General features: G+C 36.3%; 1 protein-coding gene across 6 annotated transcripts in view; it reads left to right on the plus strand.

Moving 5' to 3' along the window:
- NFIB (nuclear factor I B) overlaps positions 1 to 27,322 on the plus strand; it is a 228,270-nt gene that overhangs the window by 187,329 nt on the left and 13,619 nt on the right. Inside the window, exons 8-11 of one of the 6 annotated variants that reach the window (XM_006194235.3) lie at positions 3,057 to 3,241; positions 7,316 to 7,481; positions 10,576 to 10,658; positions 20,704 to 20,792. In XM_006194235.3, coding sequence (XP_006194297.1) covers positions 3,057 to 3,241; positions 7,316 to 7,481; positions 10,576 to 10,658; positions 20,704 to 20,792 — 523 coding nt within the window. The remainder of the gene's footprint in view (positions 1 to 3,056; positions 3,242 to 7,315; positions 7,482 to 10,575; positions 10,659 to 20,703; positions 20,793 to 27,322) is intronic. The other 5 variants (XM_006194236.3, XM_014567297.2, XM_014567298.2 and 2 more) reach the window with 5 other exon arrangements.

Consider the following 27,322-nt stretch of genomic DNA (forward strand, 5'->3'; position numbering starts at 1 on the left):
TAGTGATACTCCTACTGCTTTAAATTTTTGGTGAGGCAGTTCCTTATTCTTCAAAAAATTTGAATCTAGTTTTTAAGCCTTTATTATTCAGGAGATATAATGTCTGTTTATGATAAAGTTCTTAGCTTTGGTCTGTTAGATGTATGTTGATGTATATTGTCACTATGCTTAAGAAATGCAAGGCCTTCAGTGCTATCATTGAGACAATTATAAAATTAAGAGAAGAATATACAAGTCCAATGTGGTATATGAAATATTTTACATTTTTTTATACTGCTAAGATAGGTGAAAAATATCAGTAACTATTTCATACATTTCTCATGTTGAGTATTTGAGCAAAGTTAACCTAGAAGTCAAATCATCCTTTTATTATGACATCTGATTAATATACTCATCTTTCTAACATTTGGAAAAAATTAACAGTACATTTTTATGTAATGAACCATGAGAGATATAGATAAGCCTTCCACCTTTGTCCTTTACTACATGTTTGTTCAGTATGTAACATATTAGAGCCTGTGGCAGAAACCTCGTCATGAGACAGTTTCTGTCCTTAAAGAGCTCATGGTATATTGGGGGGGGGGGGGCACATCGTCAGCCAGGCATCAAGCATGAACAGGATTAGGTACTTGGATGAGGATTAGATGCCTGGAGGAGGCGTGTTCTCGACTCAAGTTTGGAGAGTGGGTTCACCTTAATAAGCAGGAACAAGCCAGGTGAGGTCATTTCAGGCAGAGCCAACAGCATGTACCATTGCAGTAGAGGTCCCTGCAGCAAGGAACTGCCACATGTTGAAGGATCCACAAATCTCAAAATGTGGCCTGAGTAGGAGAGAGTGGCCAGAGGTGAGACCAAGAAGTGAGGCAGGACTGAATCTTAAAGCACTCAAAAACCTTACAAACCTGTGACCTTTGGGGAATTTTATTCCTGAAGCAGTAGGGAGCCAGTGAAAGATTTTTAGCAGTTCCATGATTAAAATGATATTTTAAAAAATTATTCATGTGAGACTATAAAGGATGTATTGGAAGGAGCAAGACTGAAGGAAAGAAGACAATTAGGAAAACTTTGCAATAATGTAGGCAAGAAATACATGTACATACACATATGTATGTATGCATGTATGAATTATCTCATTAAAAAGGGGAAACATTTTTTGCCTTGTATTTTGCTTGTCTTTCTTTGAAAGACCAGGCAGGTGTCTTTTATTGATGAAGTAGCCACTTGATTTCTATTGGAAATTCTGCATCCTGCCTAGTTTATATCAGGCCAGCCAGGGCTTATGTGAGCACAGTACTTGGGAGCCAGAGATTTGGACTCTGATTTGATATGTGACAGTTCAGATCAAAAGAGATCTCTTCCAAAACTGCTGATGCTAAAAGATCTCAAAGCTCAGAGGACCCAAGATGGTGCTATGCATCTATCCTTCAAGGGTTTGCGTACAGATGTAAGTAAAGACCGTGGTTAAATGGAACTGAGATTGAGAGCCCTTTGACACTAAGTCAAAAGATGTGCAACTTAATTTAGGTGTTTACATTTTGTTAAATTATACTTTCAGATATGTATACTTCTTAAGTAAAATATTTCAATAGGGAGTTTCATTTTAAGAAATATGTAATTGTTCTCTGAAATGCATCCCTTTGATGAAGGATGCTCAACCTTCAGTGTGTGGAAAGATTACAGGGGATGCTTATTTAAAGTGCACTTTTGATGCCTCACCCCTGGAAGTCCTCATCTAGTAAGTCCGTGGTTAGGCCCAGAAATCTGTACTATGGCAACAACCCAGAGAATTCTGGGTTCCCGGACATTCAGGGATCAAAGTTGTGACTGATTTTACAATTCTTCTATGATACACATTTTTAATTTCTTCAATCTTCTGAAAAAGCTTTCTTTGGGGAAGATAAGTAATACCCCTTAAAAGAAGTTTTGTGTCTTTTTTTTTTTTTGCACATAATTACAAAGTTGGAGGTAAGTCATTGCAGATGATTTTCATTTATAGGTCATGGAAAGAATTTTATTTTTCATATTGTTTGCTAAGTTGTCTCATAAGACACTAAACATTTATCATATGTAATTTCCTATGATTCAGATCAAAATATTAAATAGAAACAGACATTTCATCTTCACTTCTACATATACTGGATGGGACTTTTAAATTGCACTTACTTAAAGTACAAATTCAGCATTCTAGAGATAATGATTATACAGTCAAATTGTTTCCCCATTTTTTAAACTTAAGAATTGTATTTCAAAAACTAAATAATAAATTATGATCATACCAATGTTGAAAAATTGCAATACAATTAAGCATTATCCACGTTGTATATGTTTGAGCTATTTTTTCCCTTCATAAAATATGTGATTTACGGGTAAGTTAATATGCCTATGTGAATGTTTAAATTTGCATTTCTGTGGGTTTCATTCTTGGTCTTATCTCAATAATATCTTTTAAACTACATGTAGTAAAAGTTAGATTAGGAAGAAAAATAGTTATAGAACTAAGCTCTTTTGGTTTTGAGAGGCAACTTTTCATTAAAAAAAAGAGTCCCAGATTTACATTTAAATATTCATAAACATTTATACAATGATCAGGGAATTATTTAGGACATTATTGTTTATTAATTATTGGCTTCTCTTCTAAACAACCACTAGCTAGGACGTATAGGGAAAATATTTATTTAAAATTGGATTACACTTCTGTTTTGAATTTTGATAGAAAATTTGTGAGTCCCCTGTTCTCTGCTTAATGTGACTTGGCCTGGACTTAGGAGACAAAGACGTTTCAATCACAGAATGCATTCTAATGGGAGATAACTTTTCCTCAAAGAAATGTTTTTATGACATATTGACTTAACCTATAAAAGAGAAACTTCTTTTTGTAATCGTTCATAGATGTAGAAAGTAAGAGTGTTAGTTCTCTAGACTGGAGTTGTGTCTGTGTGTGCTTAGCAATCCTGGCATTGCAAATAAGAGTAAAAGACTAACTTATTTGAAGAGAGTTTGGTTAAATCAGACGGAGAAAATGCTTAGCTCAATCTTTCCCCTTCTGTCTTCCACAGTCATCTCAACTCGAACTCCACCTCCACCCTCACCGTTGCCATTTCCAACACAAGCTATTCTTCCTCCAGCCCCATCGAGCTACTTCTCTCATCCAACAATCAGATATCCTCCCCACCTGAACCCTCAGGATACTCTGAAGAACTATGTACCTTCTTATGACCCATCCAGTCCGCAAACCAGCCAGGTAAAAATGAGAGAGAACGTGTGATTAGAGCCTAAGGGAGGTGGCACAGGGCTAACCGTAAGCCATGGAGTTTACTCAGACAGTGTGTCTGGCAGAACATCAAGCTTTTGAAATCCATCTTCAGGAAGTTTCTTGGTGACTCAATAAGTTTTTATTGAAAGGTGGCTGAATGACAGGTAGGAAGTGTGTTGCCCCAGAGGGGCACATCTGTGAAGATGCTCTTGGTTTGATGTTTTGGGATTTTCATGGACTGATGCAGAAAGTACACTGACAAAAAAGTTCTGAGCTGGCGTTCACACCTCTGAAATACCGGGTCTGACACAGAGACAAAGTGCTGATTTCAGGCAGAAGCAAGGTATGAGCTAAAATAAACACACACAAAAGAACTTACGGTTGTATTTATAGACCAACTATTAGGTATTAAAATAAGCTTTGGTAATGTAAACATTTCCAGTGTTTGATGACTACTTGAATATTCTTTGCTCAGACATGACTACGTTTCATAATGAGTGACATTACCAGTGACATTACCATTGATAAACACTGTGCAGTGGCTTTAGGGATTCTTTGTGTAAGTGTAGTGACTCATGTGCCTTATTCACTCCCTAAACATGTGGTTTCTCCTATAGAAAGGTCATTGCAGAAGGATTTGGTGTAAGAGGATCTTCCACAATCAAGCAGACAGTCTGTGCCAAAGCTGGGTCTGTCAATGATCATAATATCCAAAATCTGTAATGTAATTTCCATCTTATGATCTGGTACTTGGCTTGCTGCTTTACCTCTAAGACGCCTGTCCACTTCTTGTACCTTTTAATGCTCTGAGGGGTTTTCATAAGCGTTCTGTCATTAGTGCCGTTCAGTTACGAAAATGCCTGTCAGTACTATGTGCATATTAATTTGGAATGAACAAAGAAACAGCTGGAAAAAATCCCTTTGGTCTTAATTTAATTGTTAAAATGGAGCAAAATTGTCCCTTCTGAAAGTTTTATTTTGAATAAAAACGTATCCAGCACTGTTTGGATTACTTAAAATTAAGTTACCTGGACTTTTAGCTCCATAATAATAACAATAATTTAGTAATACTAAACTAAGTACACCATTCTTGACTTTTGAATTTATATCTTGACTATTTGTATTTTACAAGAAAATGTTCAAATGGTGTAGCACTTTTAATAACTGGAAGGATAATTAGTTAAGTAAAACAGGGGGATCTTGGTATATTAGTTTAGAAATAAAATTTGTTGTCAGAGCATGGGTTCAAAACTCTCAGTTCCGTAGAGCATTTTGCTAGGCTCAGCTGGGAACAGTGCACACAAGGTCTGATTTTAATTTGTGTAGAATTTCCATGAATAACAAAGTCTAATTAAGACATGCATTAAAAGTCCGTAACATTAATTCAGTGTGGAAAATCTTAGAGTTCCATTGGATTTTTTTTTTTAAACTGATGTCTTAATTAGGCACTGTTAGGGGAAAAATTATGCAAATTAAAATCAGGCCCTTAGTGTTCCGCATTTCTTTAATTATTCAGTGCTTGTTTTACGTATATTTCAGTTTCTTTATAAGTTAAGAGGGCATATTAGGTGATAATCTGCCTACATTGTTCTCAGTTTTTCTTCGTATTTTCAAGGTAAAGATCCAGCCTCTGAGAAGCATCTCACTCTCATCTCAATTAAAAAAAAAAAAAAATTCCCTCTCAAGATTTTGTATAATAGGAGCAATGTGCTAAGTAGGATAATCCTTTCCTAATGCTGTTCAGCCTCATCTTCAGATAAGATGTCTCTCTTTGCACATCCAGTATGAACGTTCCTCTCCCGGCAGCATTAAAAGAGAAACCTTCTAGTATCGCTTCGTCCAGTCTGCTGGAACTAGTAGAACACCGAAAAGCAATAACCCTTCCATTCTTCTGACCCTGAATTGCAGAAAAGTTGTCTATATTGACTGGAGAATTCCTTCTTTGTCACCTTTGCTTTTTTTAAAACGAAGAGAGAAACGTGTGTTGGCTTTTGCCGATTCAGTTCCAGTAGACAAAGCTTGCAGGGTGGGGAAAGGGCTATCATACAAGGTGGCAGCGTTTTCTTGGCATTATTGTCATTCTCCTGTCCCGCGCCCTCAGGTAGGTACTGTCAAACTGTTGTGGTGAACATAGCGCACAGGAAAGCTTTGTACCATCGAATGTACCACCAGGGATAAAATCGGATCATTCTTCTTTCTTGGGTGAGACACACCAAGCAGTCTCTTGAAGTGGTCAGATAACCAGAAGTTGATGGTCTTTAGAAACAAATCACCTTTTCACCTTGAAAGGAAAAAAAAACGGATCTTTATTGTAAACTGCAGCATTTTTTTTCCAGGAACATTATGTCTGCTTTGATTTTTAACTCAAATTCAAAACCAATTAATTTGAATTTTAAAATAGGACTCCTAATAGTCACCTTTTTTGGCTCTAAAAGTGGGGGAAAACTGAGTACTTGTTCACCTGTAGTCAACTGTTCCTTCCCAGTGTCCTCCAGCACTGAACGGATTTTGATCATTATGTTGAGCAACTGAGATGCCTTGTCCTCCCACAGCAGTTTGGAGATTAATTGCATTGTTGCTACATGGATTAGAGTGAGACAGTCATACTATTTAATGGAATATGTTAAATAAAATTAGTCTAAAGATAGTCGAGGGGGGTTCTATAGCCTATAATCTAGTAGGTTTCATCAGGGTGAGAAACCTGGTCAATTTTCCTGGCTTAAAGTTAAATAATTTACTCATGATGAATAGTCAGGATTTTCAAAAGTTCATTTTCTTTTTAGAATAAATAATGTGGCCTCTGAGGAACCCAACCAAGACTTAGTTCATGTCTCTAATATTTAAGTGTTTAGCTGTTCATCTTTTTCTTTAAAGAAATGTCTACTTGTAATTTATGTGCAAGTGTTTAGATCAATATTCTGTTTTATTGCTTTCTTTGCCTTTAAACAGATTATAAAGACTAAAAATTTGTGGAGACTATCCTCCAAACAAATTGTTATGTACATTATGTAGTGGAGAATTCCAACATGAGTGTAATTAAAAATAGTGTTCTCTGTTTAGAAAAAGACATTCCAGTATTTCTTCAAACAGTGCACCCTTAGAATTGTCTCCTATCATGGACACTATTTTTATACCTGGGGCTAAAACTCAGATAGTAATATCTTTTCTATCATTGCCCAGGGGATTTTCTCAGTTAATTCCCACAAATGTCAACAAGCAATGTTCTGTGTCACTCTCCATGCCCAACAATGGAAGAGCAACTCAAATAACAGTGTAGATTTGATTGCCCTCTGCTTCACTTTAGCACATTTTAATTTACTTGCGAAATCTCTTATTGTAGGTACAAGATCAGACCTAGCTGAGCCTCTTATATCATTGTGTGGGCCCTGAAATTGTAAAGGCTTTAAATATCATTCTATCTGCCTATATTAGGAAATCATCAAAAGTTTAGTGGAGATCCTGGAATATGAATTGCCTGATGTCTTTGAGTGCACCTGTATGTGAGCGAGAGCTAGAATTTTTGTGTGCAGGAGAATGAATGGCCCTTGACTCTAAATGATGGAGATTGTTGAGTCTGATACGTTTGGTCTCCTAGAAATTCTTGTCTTCCTTGTCTCAGTGCATCATCATGTAGGTAAAAATTGTGTTCTGAAAGCCAAAACTGACTCCTTGTAGAAAATGAAGAGCAGAAAAGAAGGAAACACCGGTTTAACTCTTACTAGCTCAGTAATGACTTCCGGTTTATCCTTGGGCTAAGCACTGAAGTCTCACTTGAGTTTTCTGTCCTACTAAATGGATCAGTTCTACCTGACTCTCTGGGGTGTTGTCAAGATGACTAAACCTATAGAAAGTGCTCTCAAGATGAAGACTTTCTTTTAAATGCTGCCTCTCCCCACTACTACTAACCACTGATGAGCCTCTCTGACTCAGATGGGAGAGGGCTGGTGCGGTGGTTACACACAGCGTGCAAGGTCCGCTCCGCCGAGTGTGCTGAGTGGAGCTGTTGGACAAGATGACTGCCTTTTGGATTGTTTCACCCGGCATTCTGTTTTTGTTTTGTAGCCTAACAGCAGTGGTCAAGTGGTAGGGAAAGTGCCTGGCCATTTCACTCCTGTCTTGGCACCCTCTCCCCATCCCAGTGCAGTGCGACCTGTGACCCTGACCATGACAGATACTAAACCCATCACTACATCCACTGAAGGTGAGGCAGCTTCACCTACAGCAACCAGTAAGTATTTCTGTAGGAAATGAGAAATGTCCATCAGAGGCGCCATTGGATATCTGATCCAAGGTGGAAAACACAGCAACGTTTCCAGCTACTGGACCAGATGGAGATTTCTCATTTATGTGGAACTTGCAGGCATGAATGTGGCCTGGCTCTCAAGTGCTCTCTCTTATCAAATTCCACTCAGCGCATCAGATTTGAAAAGGGAGAAGCTTCTTTGTTTGAGTAGATAACTCTGACAAAAATAACACGTCATGCCTGCTTGTTCAAGGTATACATCGAAAATGCACTAAATAACATAATGCAGCGTACAAGGTTTTTGTATCACCCAAAGAGAGATTAGATAATTGTTAGTTATTGGAGCATTCCTGTAGAAATCAAGCCCCTTTGCAAGGCAGACTGACTCAATACCTCTGTAAGAAAATTGCATGTTTACATCACTGTAGGTTATGTCATTGTGAGAAACAGTCACCCAGTGTTGGGTGAAGAAAACATTTCAAAGCTTAGTGTTAGGCACATGTAAGCTACCTGCACCTCTGCTGCCTGCAACTTTTTTAAAAGATTTTTTTGATTATTTAGCCTGTCATGCTACGTCAGGTATTAGGTTTTTAGCATGACCATAACATTTTAAATGTCAGAGATGTAGCAGTGAATTTGCATAGCACATCCCGGTAACCCAGATGATTGCTTTGCTTCTTTGTTTAGAGTACTCTAAGTACACAAGGAATTATTACTCATTTTTTCAGTTGGCTTCACCCAAACTGCCAGCTTTCTAGAGCTGGAGCTGGTGTGCCCAGATTGGTAAAGTGGAGTGCATGAAGTTTCAGTCAAGAAGGATTAGCATATTTCTTGTCAGTGATACTTACATCTTAAATCCAGAGCTTCAGCTTTCTTTTTTTAGAGCAAGAAAATCCTCGTGCTCTGGAAATTCCTGTGTAAAATTACAGAATAAGAGGCACCCATGGCTCTTTCTTTCTTGGCCATTGGAAAGATGCTCTATTTTGTGTGTGGCTTCTGAAAGACTAGGAAGGAACCCTGTAAGGAAAATGGACAATATTTTGAGTGTACAGTGAATTCAGCATTTCCTCCTCAAAATTCATGAGGCCCCATTGACTAATGAAATCATATAACCTTGTAATTCCCATCCATGATCATTATTGCTTAGTAACTGTTTTGTGGGGAGCTGGCCCTCCACTAGTGAATGCTTCCCTGAATGCACAGATGGATGAGACCTGGTCAAGGAAGATGAAAAATTCTTTTGTTCTATGGGTTAGCTATGTATATTACAGTCACTAAAATACTACATCCAAACTTTGAAAGTCGATGTCTTAGCATCTTTGAGCAAACAAGTCAGCAATTTAAATAAAAGCAAATTCATAAACAAAGATTTTTTTTTAAGTAGTTGAAAGTTCCAGAAACTTCTGGTACCTACTCTTAGAGTGACAGAAATAGATGAGATTCGAGGGAAGATCAGACCGAAAGGATCACTGCTCACTTATGGAAGCACTGGCAGCCAGTTTGTTAACGAATTGTTCTTATACTCACACACAGGTTGATCCAAAAGGGATCTAGCTGACTAATAAAGTCATAAAATATTCAAAAGGACCATCTTGGTTGTATAATGATGGCTGCACCAGTTCAATTTCCACTCCTGCATAAAAGCAATATAGTGAGTCATGTTCCTTTCCTATAAACAGAGTTATAGCTGCAGCTCCCTCAGCACTGCTGATAATGAGAAACTGGTCCTTGAATTGGTAAGTCAGTAAAATTAAAGCAAATACAGAGGCCAAGGAAACCTCTTTCTCATGGTTGAAAAGAAAGAGCAGCACATACTTGGTGCCCAGCCTGAGGGCGAGGCTCTTCCCCTGAGGTCTGGGGATCGGACAGGGGCCACTGGCTGCTATGGCTACCTGTGCCTGCGCCCTTTATTCGGGAATAATTAGAAGTTGAATTGTGAACATCTTCACTGTTTTAAAAAGTGGACCTTAGAAAGCCTGAGTGAATCAAATGAACATGGCAGAATTAATGTATTGGTTTTTTTAAAAAAGCCTTTTACAAATTAATATTTGGATTCCTCATTCATCTGATGGTTTTAAACCAAATATTTTAGCTTTCTGCTGACCTCTAAATGTAACAAAAACAGTGAAAAATTAGTTTTTTTGTTTATTCCCACATGGAACCATGGGATTGCTTAGTACTGAGAAGATACATTCATCCTTTCCTTGTGAAAAGAAATAAAAGTCTTTAGGCCTAGGGAGATGTTTTCTTTGGAAAATTCCAAAAAGTACCTGTACAAAAAATACTTGCAAGGTGAGACCACAATAATTTAAGGAGTATTTACCATATGTACTTGCTACCTGGTGGCCAAGTATTTAAAAGTTGTCATCAACTCCCTTCATAGACCAATCACACAAAAAATAAATTTTTGTGCTTCTGGAAAAGAATTTTTTTTCAAAAATATTTCTAACAAACTTAAGGTCATTTTCACATATAAAATACTGAGCAAGTTCATTCTATATGATATAATAAAAAATAACCCTCTCTGTCACGTTCCTAATACTGGGTTTTCGTTTTAGTAAGACTTTGCAGGAAGACATTTTTCATCCTGTAGCTTGATGAGGCACAGCTGCTTCAGTACCATCATTAAAAGCTGCCACTGTTTCCTGACAAACTTTCAGTCTGCTTTTACATTTAGAATCACAGACCATCATTGGTTATCCCATTATTAGACCACTAGTATCTGGTAAAAAGATTCCTCTATGAAAGGACCCTTCTCTTTAGCCCACCCTTGGTACTACTGCCAGACTGTAGCCAGAGCATGTAAGTGTGAGATGCCCACACCGAAGGAGGGGAGATGGTTTACTTGGACCCATTTTTGGGGAGGGGGATAAACCAGTTAGCTTGAGGCCAGCTATCATTTCTTTTAGATCAGTTGGTATTCACTCAGACAGAAGGGAAGAAAAATAGAGACACCTTTTTTTTTTTTTTTTTTTTTTGGTTGCAAGTCCCACTTCTCTCTGGGTTTCTTTTACATGGACAGGGTGTTCATTTTGATAGTTCACAATTTTTATCTTTGTTTTTGTTCTTCCTTAATCAGCCTACACAGCCTCAGGCACATCTCAAGCCAATCGATATGTGGGACTAAGCCCAAGAGACCCATCCTTCCTACATCAGCAACAGGTGGGCAAGTTTCCCCCAGGTGTGATGGTGTAGCCACGCTTTTGCATTGGTGCTGTTCTCCATGCTGCCTCTCAGATCTGGACTCAGAACGGGGCTCACGGGGCTTCTGAGAGCGAAATTGATCGTTTCATTCTCCAAAATATTTTCTCATTTATCCTTTGTTTCTTGCCTCTCTAAACAGGGTTTCTCAAACTGGCTCAAGACTTCTTCCATCTCTGTAGCATATATTGATAACATCCATGAATAGTGTTTCAGCCAAAGAGTATGTTTTTCTCAGCCTTACTGGCTATCGAGAACTCCCTAGCCTATAGCTTCCAAAGACAAAAATGGTAAACCGATTTAAAAGCCAATTAGCACAGAAACACTCCACAGTTTGTGCTTTTTTAGCTCTTTTACATTTTCCAGATGTTTTACTCCTCATTTTGGTACTTTAGTCTAAGAAGACGAGTTATGAAGCTAAAATCTCAGGCGATGCATTCTTTCTGTTTTAATAGGTTCAAATTGGTTTACTGATTTCAGATGTGATAAAACACTTTTTTTGGTTCTGCTTTCTTACATCATTTATGTTTCAAGGAGCATTTTAAATTTCACATCTCATTAATGCTGTAAATTTAATGCAAATGAAGTGTTTACCCAAACTGTGAAAATATACAGCCAGGATTAATGGTGGCTTATAAACAAATTAGCCACAGTCAAAAGCATGGACCATACAAATACAGAAATCCCACGATTCTAGTTACAGGATGACAGAAATAATTCTCAGCACTTCAGAATTTAAATATGTTTTATGATGCATATGTTTGCTGCTCTCAAGTTTTGATAGCAGAGCAGTTTGAAATTAACAGTGTGCAAAATATTACATAGGGAAAAGTAGTCTATAGTGAATCGGAAAGAGCTGGTATGAACTAACTTGCTCTTCACTTCTAAGTCGTGTGTGCAAATGTGTGAGTTTTTACAGCTGTAATTAGCCTGCACCGGTACCCACATTAGCTTCTTTTGTTCTAGATCTGTCCACCTCGTTTTATCAACCCTGTCTGTGCCTTGTGCTGAATTTTCGAATCCTGCCCAGTTGCAGGCCAAGGTGGCAGACCGCTTATATTAAAGGTCACCACACGCAGAGTTCAGAGAAAATCATAATGATAGCTGATTCAAGATACTTTACATTTTGCCAGGTTTAGAAAATAAGAAGCAAAACAAAACAAGAGTGAGAACTAACTCAAAACATCTGTACACAGTTCTGAAAATACCAAATAATAATTAGTGGTTTTGCCAGCCATCGGCTTTTTAACATAATTTTCTGAAATGTTGCCTTTTTTCACCTCTGAAATTGCTATAATATGAAATGTGCTATGATTGCTATAATATGGTTCTATTTGACAAATGTCTGTGTTCATTGTGTGTTTTAAAAACACATGCAGGATTTATAGGTTTAGAAACTTGTTCTCCTACAAATCCTTCCACGCACTTTCAGACATATTCTTGTCGGGGGATTTGCTTTATTCTTTATGACGTGTCTCTGGTTTTCAGTTAGTTTTTAATTCATAGAATTGTGCTTCCATTATTTAAACCTTTTGCCCCAAACATATTTAGAATATTACAACCACTTTGATATATTTAGGAGCAATCTTCCCATCCCCCTGTCCTAACCTCTTGTAGCTTTAATTTTTTAAATGTATCACATAGGACTATCATTAGATCTTCATGTAACTATGCTCACAAAAGTTCATTATATAAAAGTTACCCCTCCTTTAACATAGCTAAGGATAAAACAAGAAAACTTAGCAAGCGTCAGGAAAATACTAGTCTTAATGTGGATAGAGTTTTGAGCACATTTTATTTTATATACACACACACACATGAGTTCCAAAACTATAAACAATTTTTTATCAAAGGCCTCCACTTGTTACTAAAGCAGACAATGTCAAGTGAAGGCCCCTTACACTATAAATAGAATTTGTTCAGTCAAATGTGGTTGATATTTATGGAATTTATATGTATTCCTTGGAAGAAAAAAATTATATAAGCTTCATAGCTAAAAAGATAATGTTCAGCTTTAGATACTATAAAGACATATAATTTGTCCTCTGTATAATGAAAGAATTGGTGCTACTTTTTGAATTAAAGCCCAGTATGCCAAGTTCATAGTAAGCTATGACTTGAGACATGCAAAAAATGAATGTATATGCATTCCACACTATACATGTAGTTTACTAAACTAAGGCTCTGGGTAAAAACTTCAAATTACTTTAATCCTTTCAGATTTTAAAAGAAGCCTAGAGACGAAGTTTTCTGTTTACTGTCCAGGAACAGAGGGACAGAAACAGTTTAAATGACTGCAGTAGAGTAGAGGTTATTCTTTCCTACAGCAGAAATGAGATTGATTTACTGTGTCCTTTCATTACTTTACAAAGATTTAAAAGAGACCACTCTTCTAGCAGCAGGTTTTAAATGCATTTGGTTTAAAGTACTCAGTGATGAATGAAAAGGAAAATCAAGGGGTACATGAAATAAAGGTAATCAATCATTTTATATTAGCTAGGAGAAATTCAAAATTAGAAAGGCAATGGTTTTAGTCTGAGAGAGTTCTTTTAAACATTCCCCATAGCCTTTAATATACATGACCCCTTAAGAATAAATATTGTCACCAGGTACATTCTTCAGTTTATTGGTGGCTGCTTTATAAAGATTTATCCTTTTAGGTTATGAAAAGTATTGATGTGCATTGTTGAGTGCTATTTTTTCTTAGAAAAGAACTTTAATAGAGCCTACATAAATTAGAGTTAACAATAAATTTAAGATTGGTGAATAATTTCGTGACTGTCTTATAAATAATCTTTCCGCAGAAGGACACCAAAGCAGAGCTTTCGATATTGTCATTTCTAACACACGAGGGTACTGGCTTCTTAAATTGAGATGGAAAAATATTAAAATTAACCCTGTACACCACTGGTAATACATTCATTTTGGCAAATCTGATTAGTAAAAGCATTTACTTTTATAACCATTAACTTGGTACACATGCAGTTATTATTAGTAATTAAACATTTCTGTGCTCTTTTTTCTAATAGTTATTACTGATTAATACTGGTTGCCAACTGCCTTGAAATCACAGATTTTTCTAACACGGGCATTTCCCTATCATTATAAATATGATATCTTATTTGAATCTAAAAACTAAAATCACATAATCATGAAGACTATTTCAAAAAGATTTGCTTAAATCAGTTATTTAATCCATTAAAAACAGTCCTCTCTAATTAGTCATGAGCATCAATTCGTGCCAGCCGATCAGGACTTTAAAATTTTCCTTTATTTCTTAACACAATCTTGAGTGTTGTTCAGGGTCTGGAACTGGATTGTCTTTGGAATGATTGGCTTATTTAATGCATCCACTGTTGGCACGGGGGGAACCTTAAAATCAGAACTTCAATTGGGACTTCATTCTTCTTTAACTTTTCTATTGGAAGGTGGTGTGGTGGCTTGAAGAACTGGTGGGTCTTGGGCAAACTGAACTCTTTAGTCTCTGCTGAGAAATGTCTTTTTATGATTTGGAACTTTTTCAGAAGTGCTTTCAAGGACCTCCTCTCTGGCTTAATAACTTCATAGAAATTGAATAAAATGTGGTGTTTCCTTTCCTTCTCACACTTCCTCAACACACTGTGCACATTTGTTATGATAGGCGAGGAAGAAATGACATTTCCCAAGTTTTGTCTCCCTGAGAATATGGAAATTATATAACAGAGGGTTGGGTGTTGCTTAGAAAATAGAGAAGTCATTTTATAATCCAATTTAACAATTGTAGTATAAATGGCGACTGTGAGACAGCTTACCTGAATTAGCACCAATTTCTTATCAGATCAGCCTCATAATGAATTTGCTAAATTGCAGGCCTTCTTTCTTCGTTGTCATAGAAAGTTTGATGATCTATAAGGGCCTGGTTAATTTGATTATCACCATTATCCTTGAGTGTAAGGTCGTAATAAAAGTATAAATCCTTACTATTATACATCAATACAACATACAAATAAAACACATTGCAAGATGGAGATGAAAGTTTATAGCTAATAACTTTCTTGTTTGGAAATAAAAGATTACTGCTCGAACCAGCTATTGAAGTGCATAGTAACCTTCAATATAGATTTGAGATTTGAGATGGAGTAAATGGGAGGTTATTTTTGCCTTCCCTGAGACAGCAAAGTCAAAGTAAGCTCGAGTTTTTAAGCTATAAGGCTTATTTTCATAATCTCAAAATTAGAATCTCCTGACCGTATATGCTGCTTATATTTAGAGCTAATGAATAAATGGCCTGATCAACTCAAGTCCTTGCATTACGTATCACAGTTGCATGGATTTTATTGGTGCCTGAGCTTCCGCATGTTACATCTCTTGCATGACTGCATAATGCTATTATTTCAATTTCAATCACTGGGCTACTTTATACCAAAATATTTTCAACACTTTTCTTGATGTAATTCCGAAACTAGAATTTGAACAGACTTCACGTTGCATTGAAAATTTCTCTTATAGCAGATGGTCTTTTAAAGACTTTGCCTTTGTAGGATTTTTTTTTTAATCAAAGATAGTAATTGAAATCTCTTTATAATATTTGTCCTGACAAGTAGCAAAGCCAGATCTAGGTACATTAAAACCGCTGGAAAGGTAGTCTTTTATTAAAGGCAAGCAATTGAAAGGACACAAGCAGACTATCAACAAACTTTTCAATAAAGTCAGGAAGCAGCCTATCAACACTTGGGCTGTTCTTATTGTGTCTGTTATCATAATTGACAGCCTGACGCAAAACCCCATCACGTGACTTCTGGGTAGGTATGTAAATGGATAAGAGGTCACTTTTCACATATGCTAGCTGGAAAGGAAACACATTTAAAGGAAGTTTCAGTCAAAATAATGTTGAGCTCTTTGGTTAGTTCTTAAATTAAAAAAAAAAAAACCTTCCAAGGTCTGTCTTTTGTCATTCATTCATTCGTTCATTTGCTTACTTTTATTGCTTATCGGAGGCTAATATCCAGATAAATTATTCTACTAGATAATACAAAGATAAAATTATGTTTACTGTAACCTTAAATTTTATCCAACAAAATCATAAGGGAAAAAAACCATGTTCTTTTCTGAAAATTTTAACTTTAAAAGATCTCAGTGGAATCAGGGATATAACAAAGGAAATTCTGAAGAGTTATAAACATTTTAGCCTTAAATTTTCCTGAGCTGCACATGAAAACTTGAGTAGGAAAAGAACAAAGACAGGCCAACTGGTGTGGTGGGTGAGAAACAGGGAATAGGAGTCAGGAAGTGTGGTTTAGTGTTGACATGACAGACCATGTCTAACCTGGGAGAAGCCCTTTAACTTTTCTGTCCTGTAGCCTTATCTTGGAAAGGAAAATGAAGAGGCTGAAGGGCTCCATCTCCATGTCCCCTGGAAACCTTAAATTTTACAGGTTAAATTAGCCTCCATTTAAAAACAAACAAACAAAAAACTTTTATTTTCTGATACTTATAATTAATGGTCAGTAATGTTTATTTAGTTCATGAACAATGTGTATCCATTTAGCTTCATTCTACTGTGTTTATTAAATTATACATCAAGAAGCATGGGCTTCAGAAATTGCTATTAGAAGTAACTTGAAGGTACCAGGATGACCTTGAATATCTTTTATTTTTATATGTTTCTATGTCCCACATATATCCCAGTTTTATCTTGACCGTTTTGCTTGTTCAGTAAGGCTACATTTTACTCATTCAGAGGCCCTTTTATTTGCTCTCTGGCAGATAATTTAATAATATAAAAATTCATTAAAATTTTTAATAATATAAAAATCTAAGAGGTAAGGGGGAAGTATGAATATTGAAGGATTACTCTTTTTAAGCACCCCACCCCCAAAAGCACCTCCACTCCCCAAAAATCTATTTCCTTGGGGCTAGCTGGAGAAATGAAGAAACCGAGGAGAACATAAACCATACCTTCTAAGATATTCCCTTGAGGGTCACTGTTAGCTTTAATTAAAAAAAGACAAGTGAAAAGATGCATTTATTTGCCTGTGTTGATTTTTCTGTTTACGGTTTAATGGTTTCTTGGTTCCAGTGAGAGCCGTTGTCATCATAGGGGACTGTTAGTACATCAGCCTGTTTGCTAAGTCTAGCAAAGTAGAACATTTTCTTACCTTCCTTCTTTTGTTCCCAAAGCTAATTACTCAGCATTTAACAAAAGCCCCAGTTTATAACAATGGAGGACCAGCATGTGAATAAACAAACCCTTATTCTGAAATCAAAGACAATGTTGATTCTACTCGCAAGAATATTTGAGTGTAGTGTAGGCATCCATGATCCAAATCTTAGGTATCTCCCCTTAGGCAGATTTTTGAGGGAAACTAGGTGGTCCCCATCCTTGTTTTTCTGAAGCAATCTCATTTGAGTTGGGCCAGGAACAAGGATCTCATTCCAGAAAGTTTATGGAACCTCATCCTAAGAACATACACAGTAAAAACTTTACCTTCATTTCTTTCTCAGGCGTTTGGGCCTTTTCAGTCTCACCCCTTCACTCATAGCTTTTTTGAAGGAGAATCTTACCTTCCTTACTTCACCTTCTGTTTGCTTTTGTAATTCTGGGCATAACTGTTTTAATATAAAATTTATCTAAATTTTCTAGATAACCTAATTTCATGTTGGTAGGTGCATATACATTAAAGAATTAAAATTATTTGTATGTGTGCATTTCCATAAGGAGATGCGTATGATCAGGTCTGTCAAGGAGTCTACACTGTTGGAAATGTAAAACTTGCTATAAACACGCAACTTTAACAAACTAAATTTCTAAACTAATTTGCCTGTGGTGTTTTAAATTTGATTACTATGGGGAGAAAAAAGTAATTTCCTGTTTTTTGAAGGAAAATACTTGGAAAAATCACTAGAACATTATTTAAGCTTTATAGAAAAAAGTCATATAACTGAAAGGCATGTATGTATGCACTTCCTAAAAGTCAGAGGTCTTAAATTTAATTTTAAAAAATTGATAGCTAAATTATGTAACACTGACTCTCTTATAGGACAGAAATTAAGGAATCAACCCTAACCTCAAATAAGATTATCACCTATTATTTTAAACATTTAAAGCCTAATGTAAAGTCCTTTTTTGTCAGGAGCTCTAAATTATACTAATACCAAGAATATTTAACATGTCCCAACGAGAAGCTTAAATACACCTAATATTAACCTTTCATCATCTCAGAATCTGTTCAAAATTAGCTGAGTTGGGACTATCTTATTCAAACAAGAATCTTAGGAATTGATTTTATTAGGAGTTAGTGTCATGGAAATCCTCAATGAATAGAGAGTTTCTATTTTAAATTATTTATTGTTTCCCCCACCCACACCATCACCTTTAAAGTTTCACTTAATCAGGAGGTTTATTAATTATTAATTCAAAGATACTTTATGCAAAAGAAGGTTAATTATTAAATAATAAAAAAACATGAACAGAGATTCTTGTTCAACTCATCTGGTTTAAGTAAGTTATAACGTAAGCAGGGATAAGTATGTCTCCTCAGAAGTTTTTGGAAATTTTTTGGGTGGTGGGGGTAATTAGGTTTATTTATTTATTTATTCATGTATTAACAGAGGTAGTGAGGATTGAACCCAGGACCTCGTGCATGCTTAGCACGCGCTCTACCACTGACGTCTGTCCTCCCACCTTGGAACTACTGTTAATGCTAGTCTGCAGTCTAAATAGCTGAATAAATTTAAATTATATTTTACATTTTCAGTAACTGAATGGAAATTAATTCAATGCTAATTAATATCCTACCAATTTCTTTGGCATTTAGATTATCGCTTAGTATATTCAGTGATCATTTTTTATATATTTAAGCATAATTTTCTGTTTGGGAGAAAATACTTCTGTTACATATATCTTAAGTGTTTGAAAATGAGTAGCTGCAATCACGTTTAATCCCTTTGAGACTATGATTAAGAAGAAAATGTCTAAAAATGTTTTGATTTTAAGTGTTCAACAGGTGACCAAAGACACCCCACTTGACATTTTGGGGGGATGATAAATAAGCAAAAAATTAGCAAAATGAACAACAGGAAACTAACTGATTTACATATGCATTCTTCAAGGAGACAACAGGGTTCCCAGTTGTCTGTGAGATATTTAGGTTCACCTGGCTTTGTGAAAGTATCTTCTCTTTCTGAAAACTTCTCCAGTCTAACCTGAGAGGCTCACAGAAACTAATCTGAAATTAATAGTTAGCACAATTAACATGAGCTCTGCCTAAACATACTCCTCCCTTCTTCAGAATGTTTAATTGACCCAAGATGAGGACTAGAGCAGAATCTGTGAGTGGTCCTCAAGGTCACCTTTATACAAAGCCAAGCTTCTTGAACTGTTTTTAGATTGTATTCATAGTATTGCTTGAAAAAAATATATATTTTGAAGGAGAGAACTGACTACTGTTACTGAAAAAAAAATTCAGATTGCCCCATCACACTATCTGATTAGGTGATCCGTTTTGAGCACTTTTTAAAAATCTTGCCATAAAATGTTGTCCCTTGATTTAAAACTAATCAAGCATACATTTTTCTCCTTTGCACATATTAAAGTCCATTTTAGGAATTTTTTTTTTCTAATTTAACTTTTTTTACTGATTTATGGCTTCTTTATGACATAGCTCCTGAGCAAAATCTGCATATCTTTCACTCCGTTTTTCTGTCTACATTAAGGGGAACTTTTCAGCTCTTTAATAATTGTTCAATTAATTTTCAGTTCTTTAATGTATAAAATTACTGCTAACTGAAATATCAATATAATTAAAATACATGATCTGGAAATTTTAGATGGCATTTTTAGAACCTCATAGTTCTGTAGAAAAATGAACGAAAACAGTGATTCTGAAACTCTAGAATCACTGCTGCGTAGAGTAGAGAGACACCAGAGAGTCTAAAAGGAGAAGATTGTTCATAGCCAGGTTTTTGTTTTTAGCCATAACGTTATCAGAAAGGATTAAAATAATTTATCATAAGTTTTAAGGGACTTTGGCTCCCATCATCATCTTCTAGAAATTCTTACTGAAAAGCAGCAGAAGTTTAGTGGATTGTTGTGAATAAGTCATCTTTTCAGTGCAAGATACAGTTAATTTACAGCATAGCTATCTACAGATTAAAAACCATGGTTTTCTAGGGTTTTTTCCTCCCCTCAAAGCCAGATAAGTTTACTTTCTTAAGCATAAAAATAAGCAATATATCTTTTCAATAAATCTGCTAGCACTGTAGGGCAGCTGTTAACCAAACAGAGCTGGATAGGGTTACTGGAACAACCTCTGAAGGGCAGAGCTGATGATTTGGAGATCTGGGAAGAATTTGTTTCAGCTTGTATTCAGTGCATTCCTCACTCTATTCAGATGTGGTAAAGTATTTCAAATGCCATTACTCTGAGTTTAAAATAAAAGTGGAAACTCTTATCAGCTCTTTCTGAAAAAGGTGCCACTTTGAGTAAAACAAAATTAGCAACCATCTAAAACTGAGTACCTTGATACGTCTAAACAGAAGTTAGGGAGAATGTTTATAAGGTGGGGCCTTTCTCCTCTAAACTGCATGTCTTCTGTGTTTTGCAAACTGCATGCTTAAAGTTGTTGATTATTTTACTCGGTGCAGATTATTTGGTATGTTACATATTTTAAACAGCTTTTTTATTTTCTTTCTAAAATATATCTCTCAATTGAACATTAACGTTTCCTTTTATTTCAGCTCATTTTGTAGTCTAATTAATGTCTAATTGTTATGTTCTAAGCACTCAGTTCTCTTGTATGCTTTAATTAATAGAGAGGCATATTGCAATAGCTTTTTCTGAAAAAGAGTCTAGGAATTTTGCTTTTCAGAGTAAGGTTTTCTTTTGCTTTTTTTTTTTTTCTTTAAGTTGCCTCTTGGGAAAATAAGGTTAATGCCATGTACAGTACTAGTTTGCATGTGTTCATTTAAATACTAAAAACTGTAGTACTGCTCGATCCATATCTGACTGCTAGGTTTCAATTGACAGCTGAGGATTTGTGACTGGACCATGAATCAAAACGGCAGGCATTTATACCCCAGTACCAGTGAGGATACATTGGGAATTACTTGGCAAAGGTAACATTTTAATTATTTCCAACCCTACACTTACACCTAAAAATTACATGAGCTATAGTGTTTGTTTTTAACTAGCTTTACAGAAAATATATGTTAAAAATTTAGTTGTTTTGACTATACTGTCCCTCTTTCCCTACCCTCCTCCTTTATTCCTTACTGAGATGCAACGTCAAATTAATTGGAGACTAGAGCGTATGCTAATTGGTGTTTGGAATTTTGAAGTACTGTCAAATGTTGTAAACAATTTATAATATTTGGGGGGGACGGGAGGGATTTGACACTTAGATTTTAGGACCTGAAAAATCAAATCACAGTTTTAGGGAAGATTTTTCAGCTCTCTGAGGATAAAGCATTGGATTTTCACGTTATAGATTCTTCTCACTTCAGCTCTTTTTCTTTGCTGTTAACTTTAAGCTGTTTTATTCATTTATTCCCCTGTTAGAGGGGGAAAGCTTAAAGAAAAATTTCAAATTAGTCAATTTAACTGTTATTAGTAGCACCCATAAGTTTTGGAGTGGGAAGATTGTTGGAATCAATAGCTAAAGAAAGAATTTGGTTTAAATACAGTTTTAAGTTCTGTTTGTACATTGATGTAAATCATTGAGAATTGACTTTATTTGGTTGGCTGAGCAAATCGTTCTCAAGCTTCATTTTCAAAACTACTTTTGATATTGTCACATGTACTGGTTTTAGAAAGTAAGTAGTGCTAATTCAGTTTCTTATGTATTATTTTAATAAAGAACAAATTATGTCAAACTGACACATTAAATAATTAAAATTTGTGGTATAATCATATGTAATAAGAGATACAAGTTTACCGAAGACAGTGAGATAGTCCCATAAGGAGTTCAACAGAAGTAGAGCCAACATAATTTTCTAACCCTGCTATGATGGTAATCCTCTCTTTACTGAAAGTACCCATGTGAGAAGTACATACTCAGATTTCAGCTGTAAAAGGGCTGCCCATCTCTGTGTTGCTTGATAGAAACTGCTCAAGAGTGAGTTTAAAGGAATTAAATTAATTAAATGTCCATTTTAACTTAGGCAAAAATTAAGGAAATTTGTTGAATTCTGTTTGAAAAACTTGCTGACTTCTTATTAATTCACTACCTGAAATGGATGCCCTATGACTTTTCCTCTTTTTAAAGATTGGTATAACAACATCCAACTTAAAATGTGTACATTTTTACATATTTTGATTTTTTCCCAGGGAGCTTATAGCATTCTTCTGTTTGGAAAAAAATTAAGTATGCACTTATCAAAAAGAAGATAAACTCAATGAAAGCATTTATTTAAATAGTCTTAATAAGTATTTAAAAATTAATTTGATTCAACTTGATAACACAATGTTTAGATATGATTTTATTTATCCTTGTATTCCGTGCTCTGTTGATGGACTGAATGACCGATTTCTACCTGCAAGCCTTACCTAAGTGTTTAGAAAAATTGCGTATCAGGTTAAGAGTACTTGTGCTTTTAAATGTGACTATAGCTGTGTGAACTTCCAAACCTGTGGATTGCTAATTGACATTTACTTATCTAAAATTGGATAGCACCGCTAAAGTACATATTAAAGCCAAGAAAGGATATAAATTATTGGAGATTTAAACTATAACTGCACCTAGTTCCTAGACATGTTGTGACTCAAAAATTGATATTTCAAAATTTGTAGATACTGACAGACATATGCAGAATAGATAAACAAGATTATACTGTATAGCACAGGGAAATATACACAAGATCTTGTGGTAGCTCACAGCGAAAAAAATGTGACAATGAATATACGCATGTTCATGTATGACTGAAAATTGTGCTCTACACTGGAATTTGACACAACATTGTAAAATGACTGTAACTCAGTAAAAAAATGTTAAAAAAAAAAATTGATATCCCCAAAAGGAAAAGGTGAGCAGACAACGAATCTCCACCAAACACAGATATTGGAGTGATGACATTTAATGACTAAACTCAGTTTTCAGGAGAGCATTGTTCACTTTACAAGTCCCCTTTTTGGTGAGAAATTGGTGTGATAGTCAGTTTCAGGTCATAATAACTCAGGAAAAAATTCAGAATTCATTTAGTTAAGATTTTTTATTTTCCCTCTCAAAAATAATTTTTTATTGATTAGTGGATAATGATACCCAAAAAGGCTTCAAGTGCTTTAAAAAGGTAGCTCTTCGTCTGTTTCCTCCCCTCTTTCTCGTGATTCAGAAGGCACCAAATGGGTAACAGCAGGCGACACATCCGTTTGTTCCACAGGTATTTATTGACTCTCCGTGGTGGGCTGTCCCAAGCACTCTGACTGATACAGCCTGTCACAGTTCTGAAAATCTATGAATTACACAGTTTAGAAGAAATGTACTCAAAAGAGACAGCAGTTTGCTTTGTTTTGTTATAGTTTCAAAAACAGGCACCAGTGGCATCCATATTTGATAACACAAACAGTCCGGGTCTGTGGCCAGGACAACGTGTAATGCATTCATGGTTTGCAGTGTGTGCTCTGCGGTTATCTATGAAATGCAATCGCTTTTTGTTGTCGTTGTTTTTCTAGAAAGGCTGTTGAAAAAAGGAATCATGAATGTCTCTGGCACTACTTTTAAGGCAGACAACAGACATCTAAAATCTTCAGGGCAGTGGTCTGACTTTAAAACAATCTGAATACATGGAAACTACGTGAGAAACATAGATCTGTTCAACCAGAGAATTAAATAATTTGCCTTTGTCATAATGGAATGAAGGAAGTATCAGGTGATTGTGTGTGTGTGTGTGTGTGTGTGTGTGTGTGGTTGTTGCTTTTTGTTGTGAACAAAAGGTAATCCCTGGAGACGTTGTAGTAGGAAAGGACAAAGCAGAGAAGGTGTTTGGGTTTTGCTTTGTTTTGCTTTGCTTGTTGTTTGTTGCCATTACTCTCTTCGCATAAGCACTTGTGCGTGATCGCCCCGTTTTCTGCTCTGTGCTCGTCCCCCTGTAGAGGTGTTTCCACGTCAAATGCGGCTCCTTCTCCAGGACCGAGAATGGCAGTGCCGAGGGCGCTGCGCAAGTCTAATCAGAGCTGGGAGACTTCCTCCATCCTCCCCCACCCCCAGTGTATAAACATTCCCTTCAGAGCCGAAGCTGACTCCTCCGAAAAGTTTTCACAGACTTATTAGGTTGCAACCCTGAAGGTGTTTTGTTGTTTTGACCTTAGAGAATTTTGTGAGCCACTTGTGTGTGTGTGCACTTGTGTGTGTGTTGCTCGCATCTTGAAAATGTGAGTTTTTCTCTAACCCAAAGGTCAGGGACTGCAGTTAACCCCGAGTGAAATCCCCTGGTGGAGGACTCACTCGTGCTAGAGTCAGGAGGGGCTCAGCGCTTCGCAGGGTAATAGGTGATGAGTTGCTTATGCTGTTCATCAGGGTACTGTTGTGTCTGTACTTTGTCCTCTGATGTGGACAAATTACACCGTTACATATGTGAGTTATGTGGGTATAAACAAATACAGCCGTTAACTCCCTAACTGGCTTTCTTTCTTGAAACTATAGCCAGAACATAGCTTGTACTCTCAAAATATGAAAGAGCAATATAATTGAATGAAAAAGAAAGCCAAAGGACAGTCCAAGAATAATATAAACAGAAGTTATTTTAAAACATTGGAGGGAGTGCTTTATGCAAAAGAGAAACTGGATTTATTGTTTCATTCCCTCTTCCCCTTCACCCCTTTCAAGGAAAGGCAAAGCCACAAGTGAGTGGCTGTATGTGTCTGATGGCTTCTATAAACATAGCAGCAGCCTTCAGATGGCTAAAATAAACACGTGCGTGTTACTGAAGGATATGTTTACACAAACCATTTGCTCAGCCTCTGAAATAATGAATAAATGAAGATTTTACTGAAATAATTGGAGGGATTTTTGTGTTTCTGCTGATGCCATAATTGAATGGCACCGAAGAGGCTTTTATCAGCTATTTTCCATGTTACATGTGTTAGCAGTTCCTTTCTGTGAGTTGAATACTTCATTCTGTAGTTACTTTACACATGTTTTTGTAAGAAATTGTCGTTTATTACTGCAATTCTAGAGAGTTGCTTGATTTCCCAGGAGAAATTTAGCAGCCTGTAAAGATTATTTGGATCTGGTTGGTCAGGAGAGGGCGGGCAGAAAGGGAGGAGTAATAGCGTTCGTTTCATCCGTCTCACCCTATTTGCATAACACTCTCCTCAATCATGTACCATTTTCGTTGCTTTGTCCATAAAAGTTTTTTGATAAAATACACATCCTCACTGACTTCAGAATGACTGTTCAAACAACATAACTTTTCCTGTTGGGTTGCAAAATATATGTTTGTATGTAAATATATGTATCTGTGTGTGCATGTATGCATATATGGTACATGTGTGTAAGTGTGTGTATATGCAGGTGTGTGTGTGTGTGGCACTCACATACATAAATATATGCATTTGTATGATAAGGTCGGTATGTGTCCTGGCTTTGGGTAATATTAAGAGTTAACTTGTATTTCCACATTATACTTAGACCATCCCTACGAATTCACTAGGTTAGCATTTCCTGCTTTCAGTTTGTTATCTTGACACATAACTACAGTACAACAGCTGGGTTGTTCTTGGAGTTCCTGGGGGGAGCTTTATTCTCAGAGTGCTGAATTTCCTTTTCAGCTGTCAGCTCTAAAGTGTGTTCAAAATGTTCAACTTTTTACACCATTCTGGGCCCCTAGCACCACTCTGGGACTACGATAGAAATGCTGATAAGGTGGATGAATGGAAGAATCCAGTTCAAGGAGGGGAAGAGCAAAAGCCAAAATTGCACAGGACCATCATTTGGTAACGGGGCTGCTAACTAGTGTTGCTCTTTGTGCTTGGAGATTCTCTTTAAAAGAATTGCTACCCTATCCTCATCAAAATGATTTGCACCTGTTATGCAATCAAAAATTAAAATGTGATCGTTCTTAAAAATGATCTGGATACGGTGTTCACACGCATGCAGTCTCTAATGTGGCTGTTGAACCACACGTTGGGATTTGTTGCAGTTTTGCCTAACTTTCTCCGTTTGTAAAGAAAGGTTTGCACAGCACGTTTCCTTTTTTATCTAGGAAACTCTTCAGAACACTTCCTAAGAAATTAATTGTATTCCAGCCAGACTTGCATGCTGCCATCCCACAGGAAATGGGTCAGCAATCCATTAAGATGCCATTAGATAATCTAATTTGGAACTTAATCTCTAAATTAACCATGCTCTATACTTGAAGCATACTTGAGAGAAAGAAAAAAAGTTTACGTTTGAATCGATAGGGGAGCCGAAGCGTGAAGAAGGCTGTTTGTTTTTTCTGTAGCTGTGGTCACGTCTCAAGCCGTCTGGTAACCAGGAGAAACCAGACATGATGTAATTCCAGATTGAACTTGAACTTCAGGGACTTAGGATAGGGGAACAATGGACCATAGGAATCAATAATGTCCATTTTCCACATGATTATGTTTGGAGCTTGAAGTTAACCTTTATGGGAGAAGCAGCAGGATGACCAAAATGGGATGACCCAGAGACAAGATGTTAGAGGAGAGAAAACAACTTTTTCCGCGATATTTTCTGAGCAGCACTGCAGATTCCAGCAGGATTAGAAAAGTTCCCGCTCTGCAGTAAACCGGTGGCCTGTTCAGAGCACTCTTTGTTCGCTTAGGTAGGACAAACTTAATCTTACGTTTCCTGTCAGATGATTTTTGGCCGCACTACGGGAGAGGGAGGAGCATGATGCAGAAAATTCCCAAACGTAAACCTTGCTGATTAACCCTTTGCAATGAAAGAAGTATATTAAACACCTACTTTACTGGAAGATGTTTTATGGAAAGTGCCGTATTTACATATGTATTACCGCCCTGAGAAATTAGCTCTGTCTGCGGCCAATGCACCGTATAATAACTTACCTTTTTGAGTTTCATGTTTGCTAGTGCTGTTGGTGGGTATATAGTGAATTTTCAGTCATGTTTACTTCGATAGCAAAGCATATGAATGAGTAAACATGATAAACATAATAACAAATTACAAAAGGAAGAAATAGGCAGAGCCTATTTAAGTTCAAGAAATGGAAGAACACCAATTTTGAATATTTAGAAATTGCAGAAACTTACATTTATTCTCTCCTTTGTTAATCGTTTTATGGGAAGGAAGTTTTATTCTGTTTTTGGTTTGGATTTTTTTGCACAAGTGAACAGAGTAGCAGGCGTAACCTAAAAAACATGTTCTGTTCCTTAATCGTTTGTGATTTTATGCTTCGGAGTTCTGATGCAAATAAGTTCTTTCCTGTAGAGGTGAAATTGTGCAAATAACCCTGATTTTTGCTTTTAAGTGAAAATCTTTTGGGAAAAAAATCGCATTCTGCTTTTGCATAAAACTTACGTTTCTATTTGATTTAGTATGGCTTGGGTGATTTTCCCTAGTGAAAGGCACTATTTGGAAGCACTGTTTCTGTAGAGAATTTTGTCTGCTGTTGAAGACTCACATATGCTAATAAGAGGAGTTGTAGCACTTGTAACAATAGCTCTGAAA

This window comes from Camelus ferus, chromosome 4 (genome assembly GCF_009834535.1).
Source record: "Camelus ferus isolate YT-003-E chromosome 4, BCGSAC_Cfer_1.0, whole genome shotgun sequence".
NCBI lineage: Eukaryota > Metazoa > Chordata > Mammalia > Artiodactyla > Camelidae > Camelus > Camelus ferus.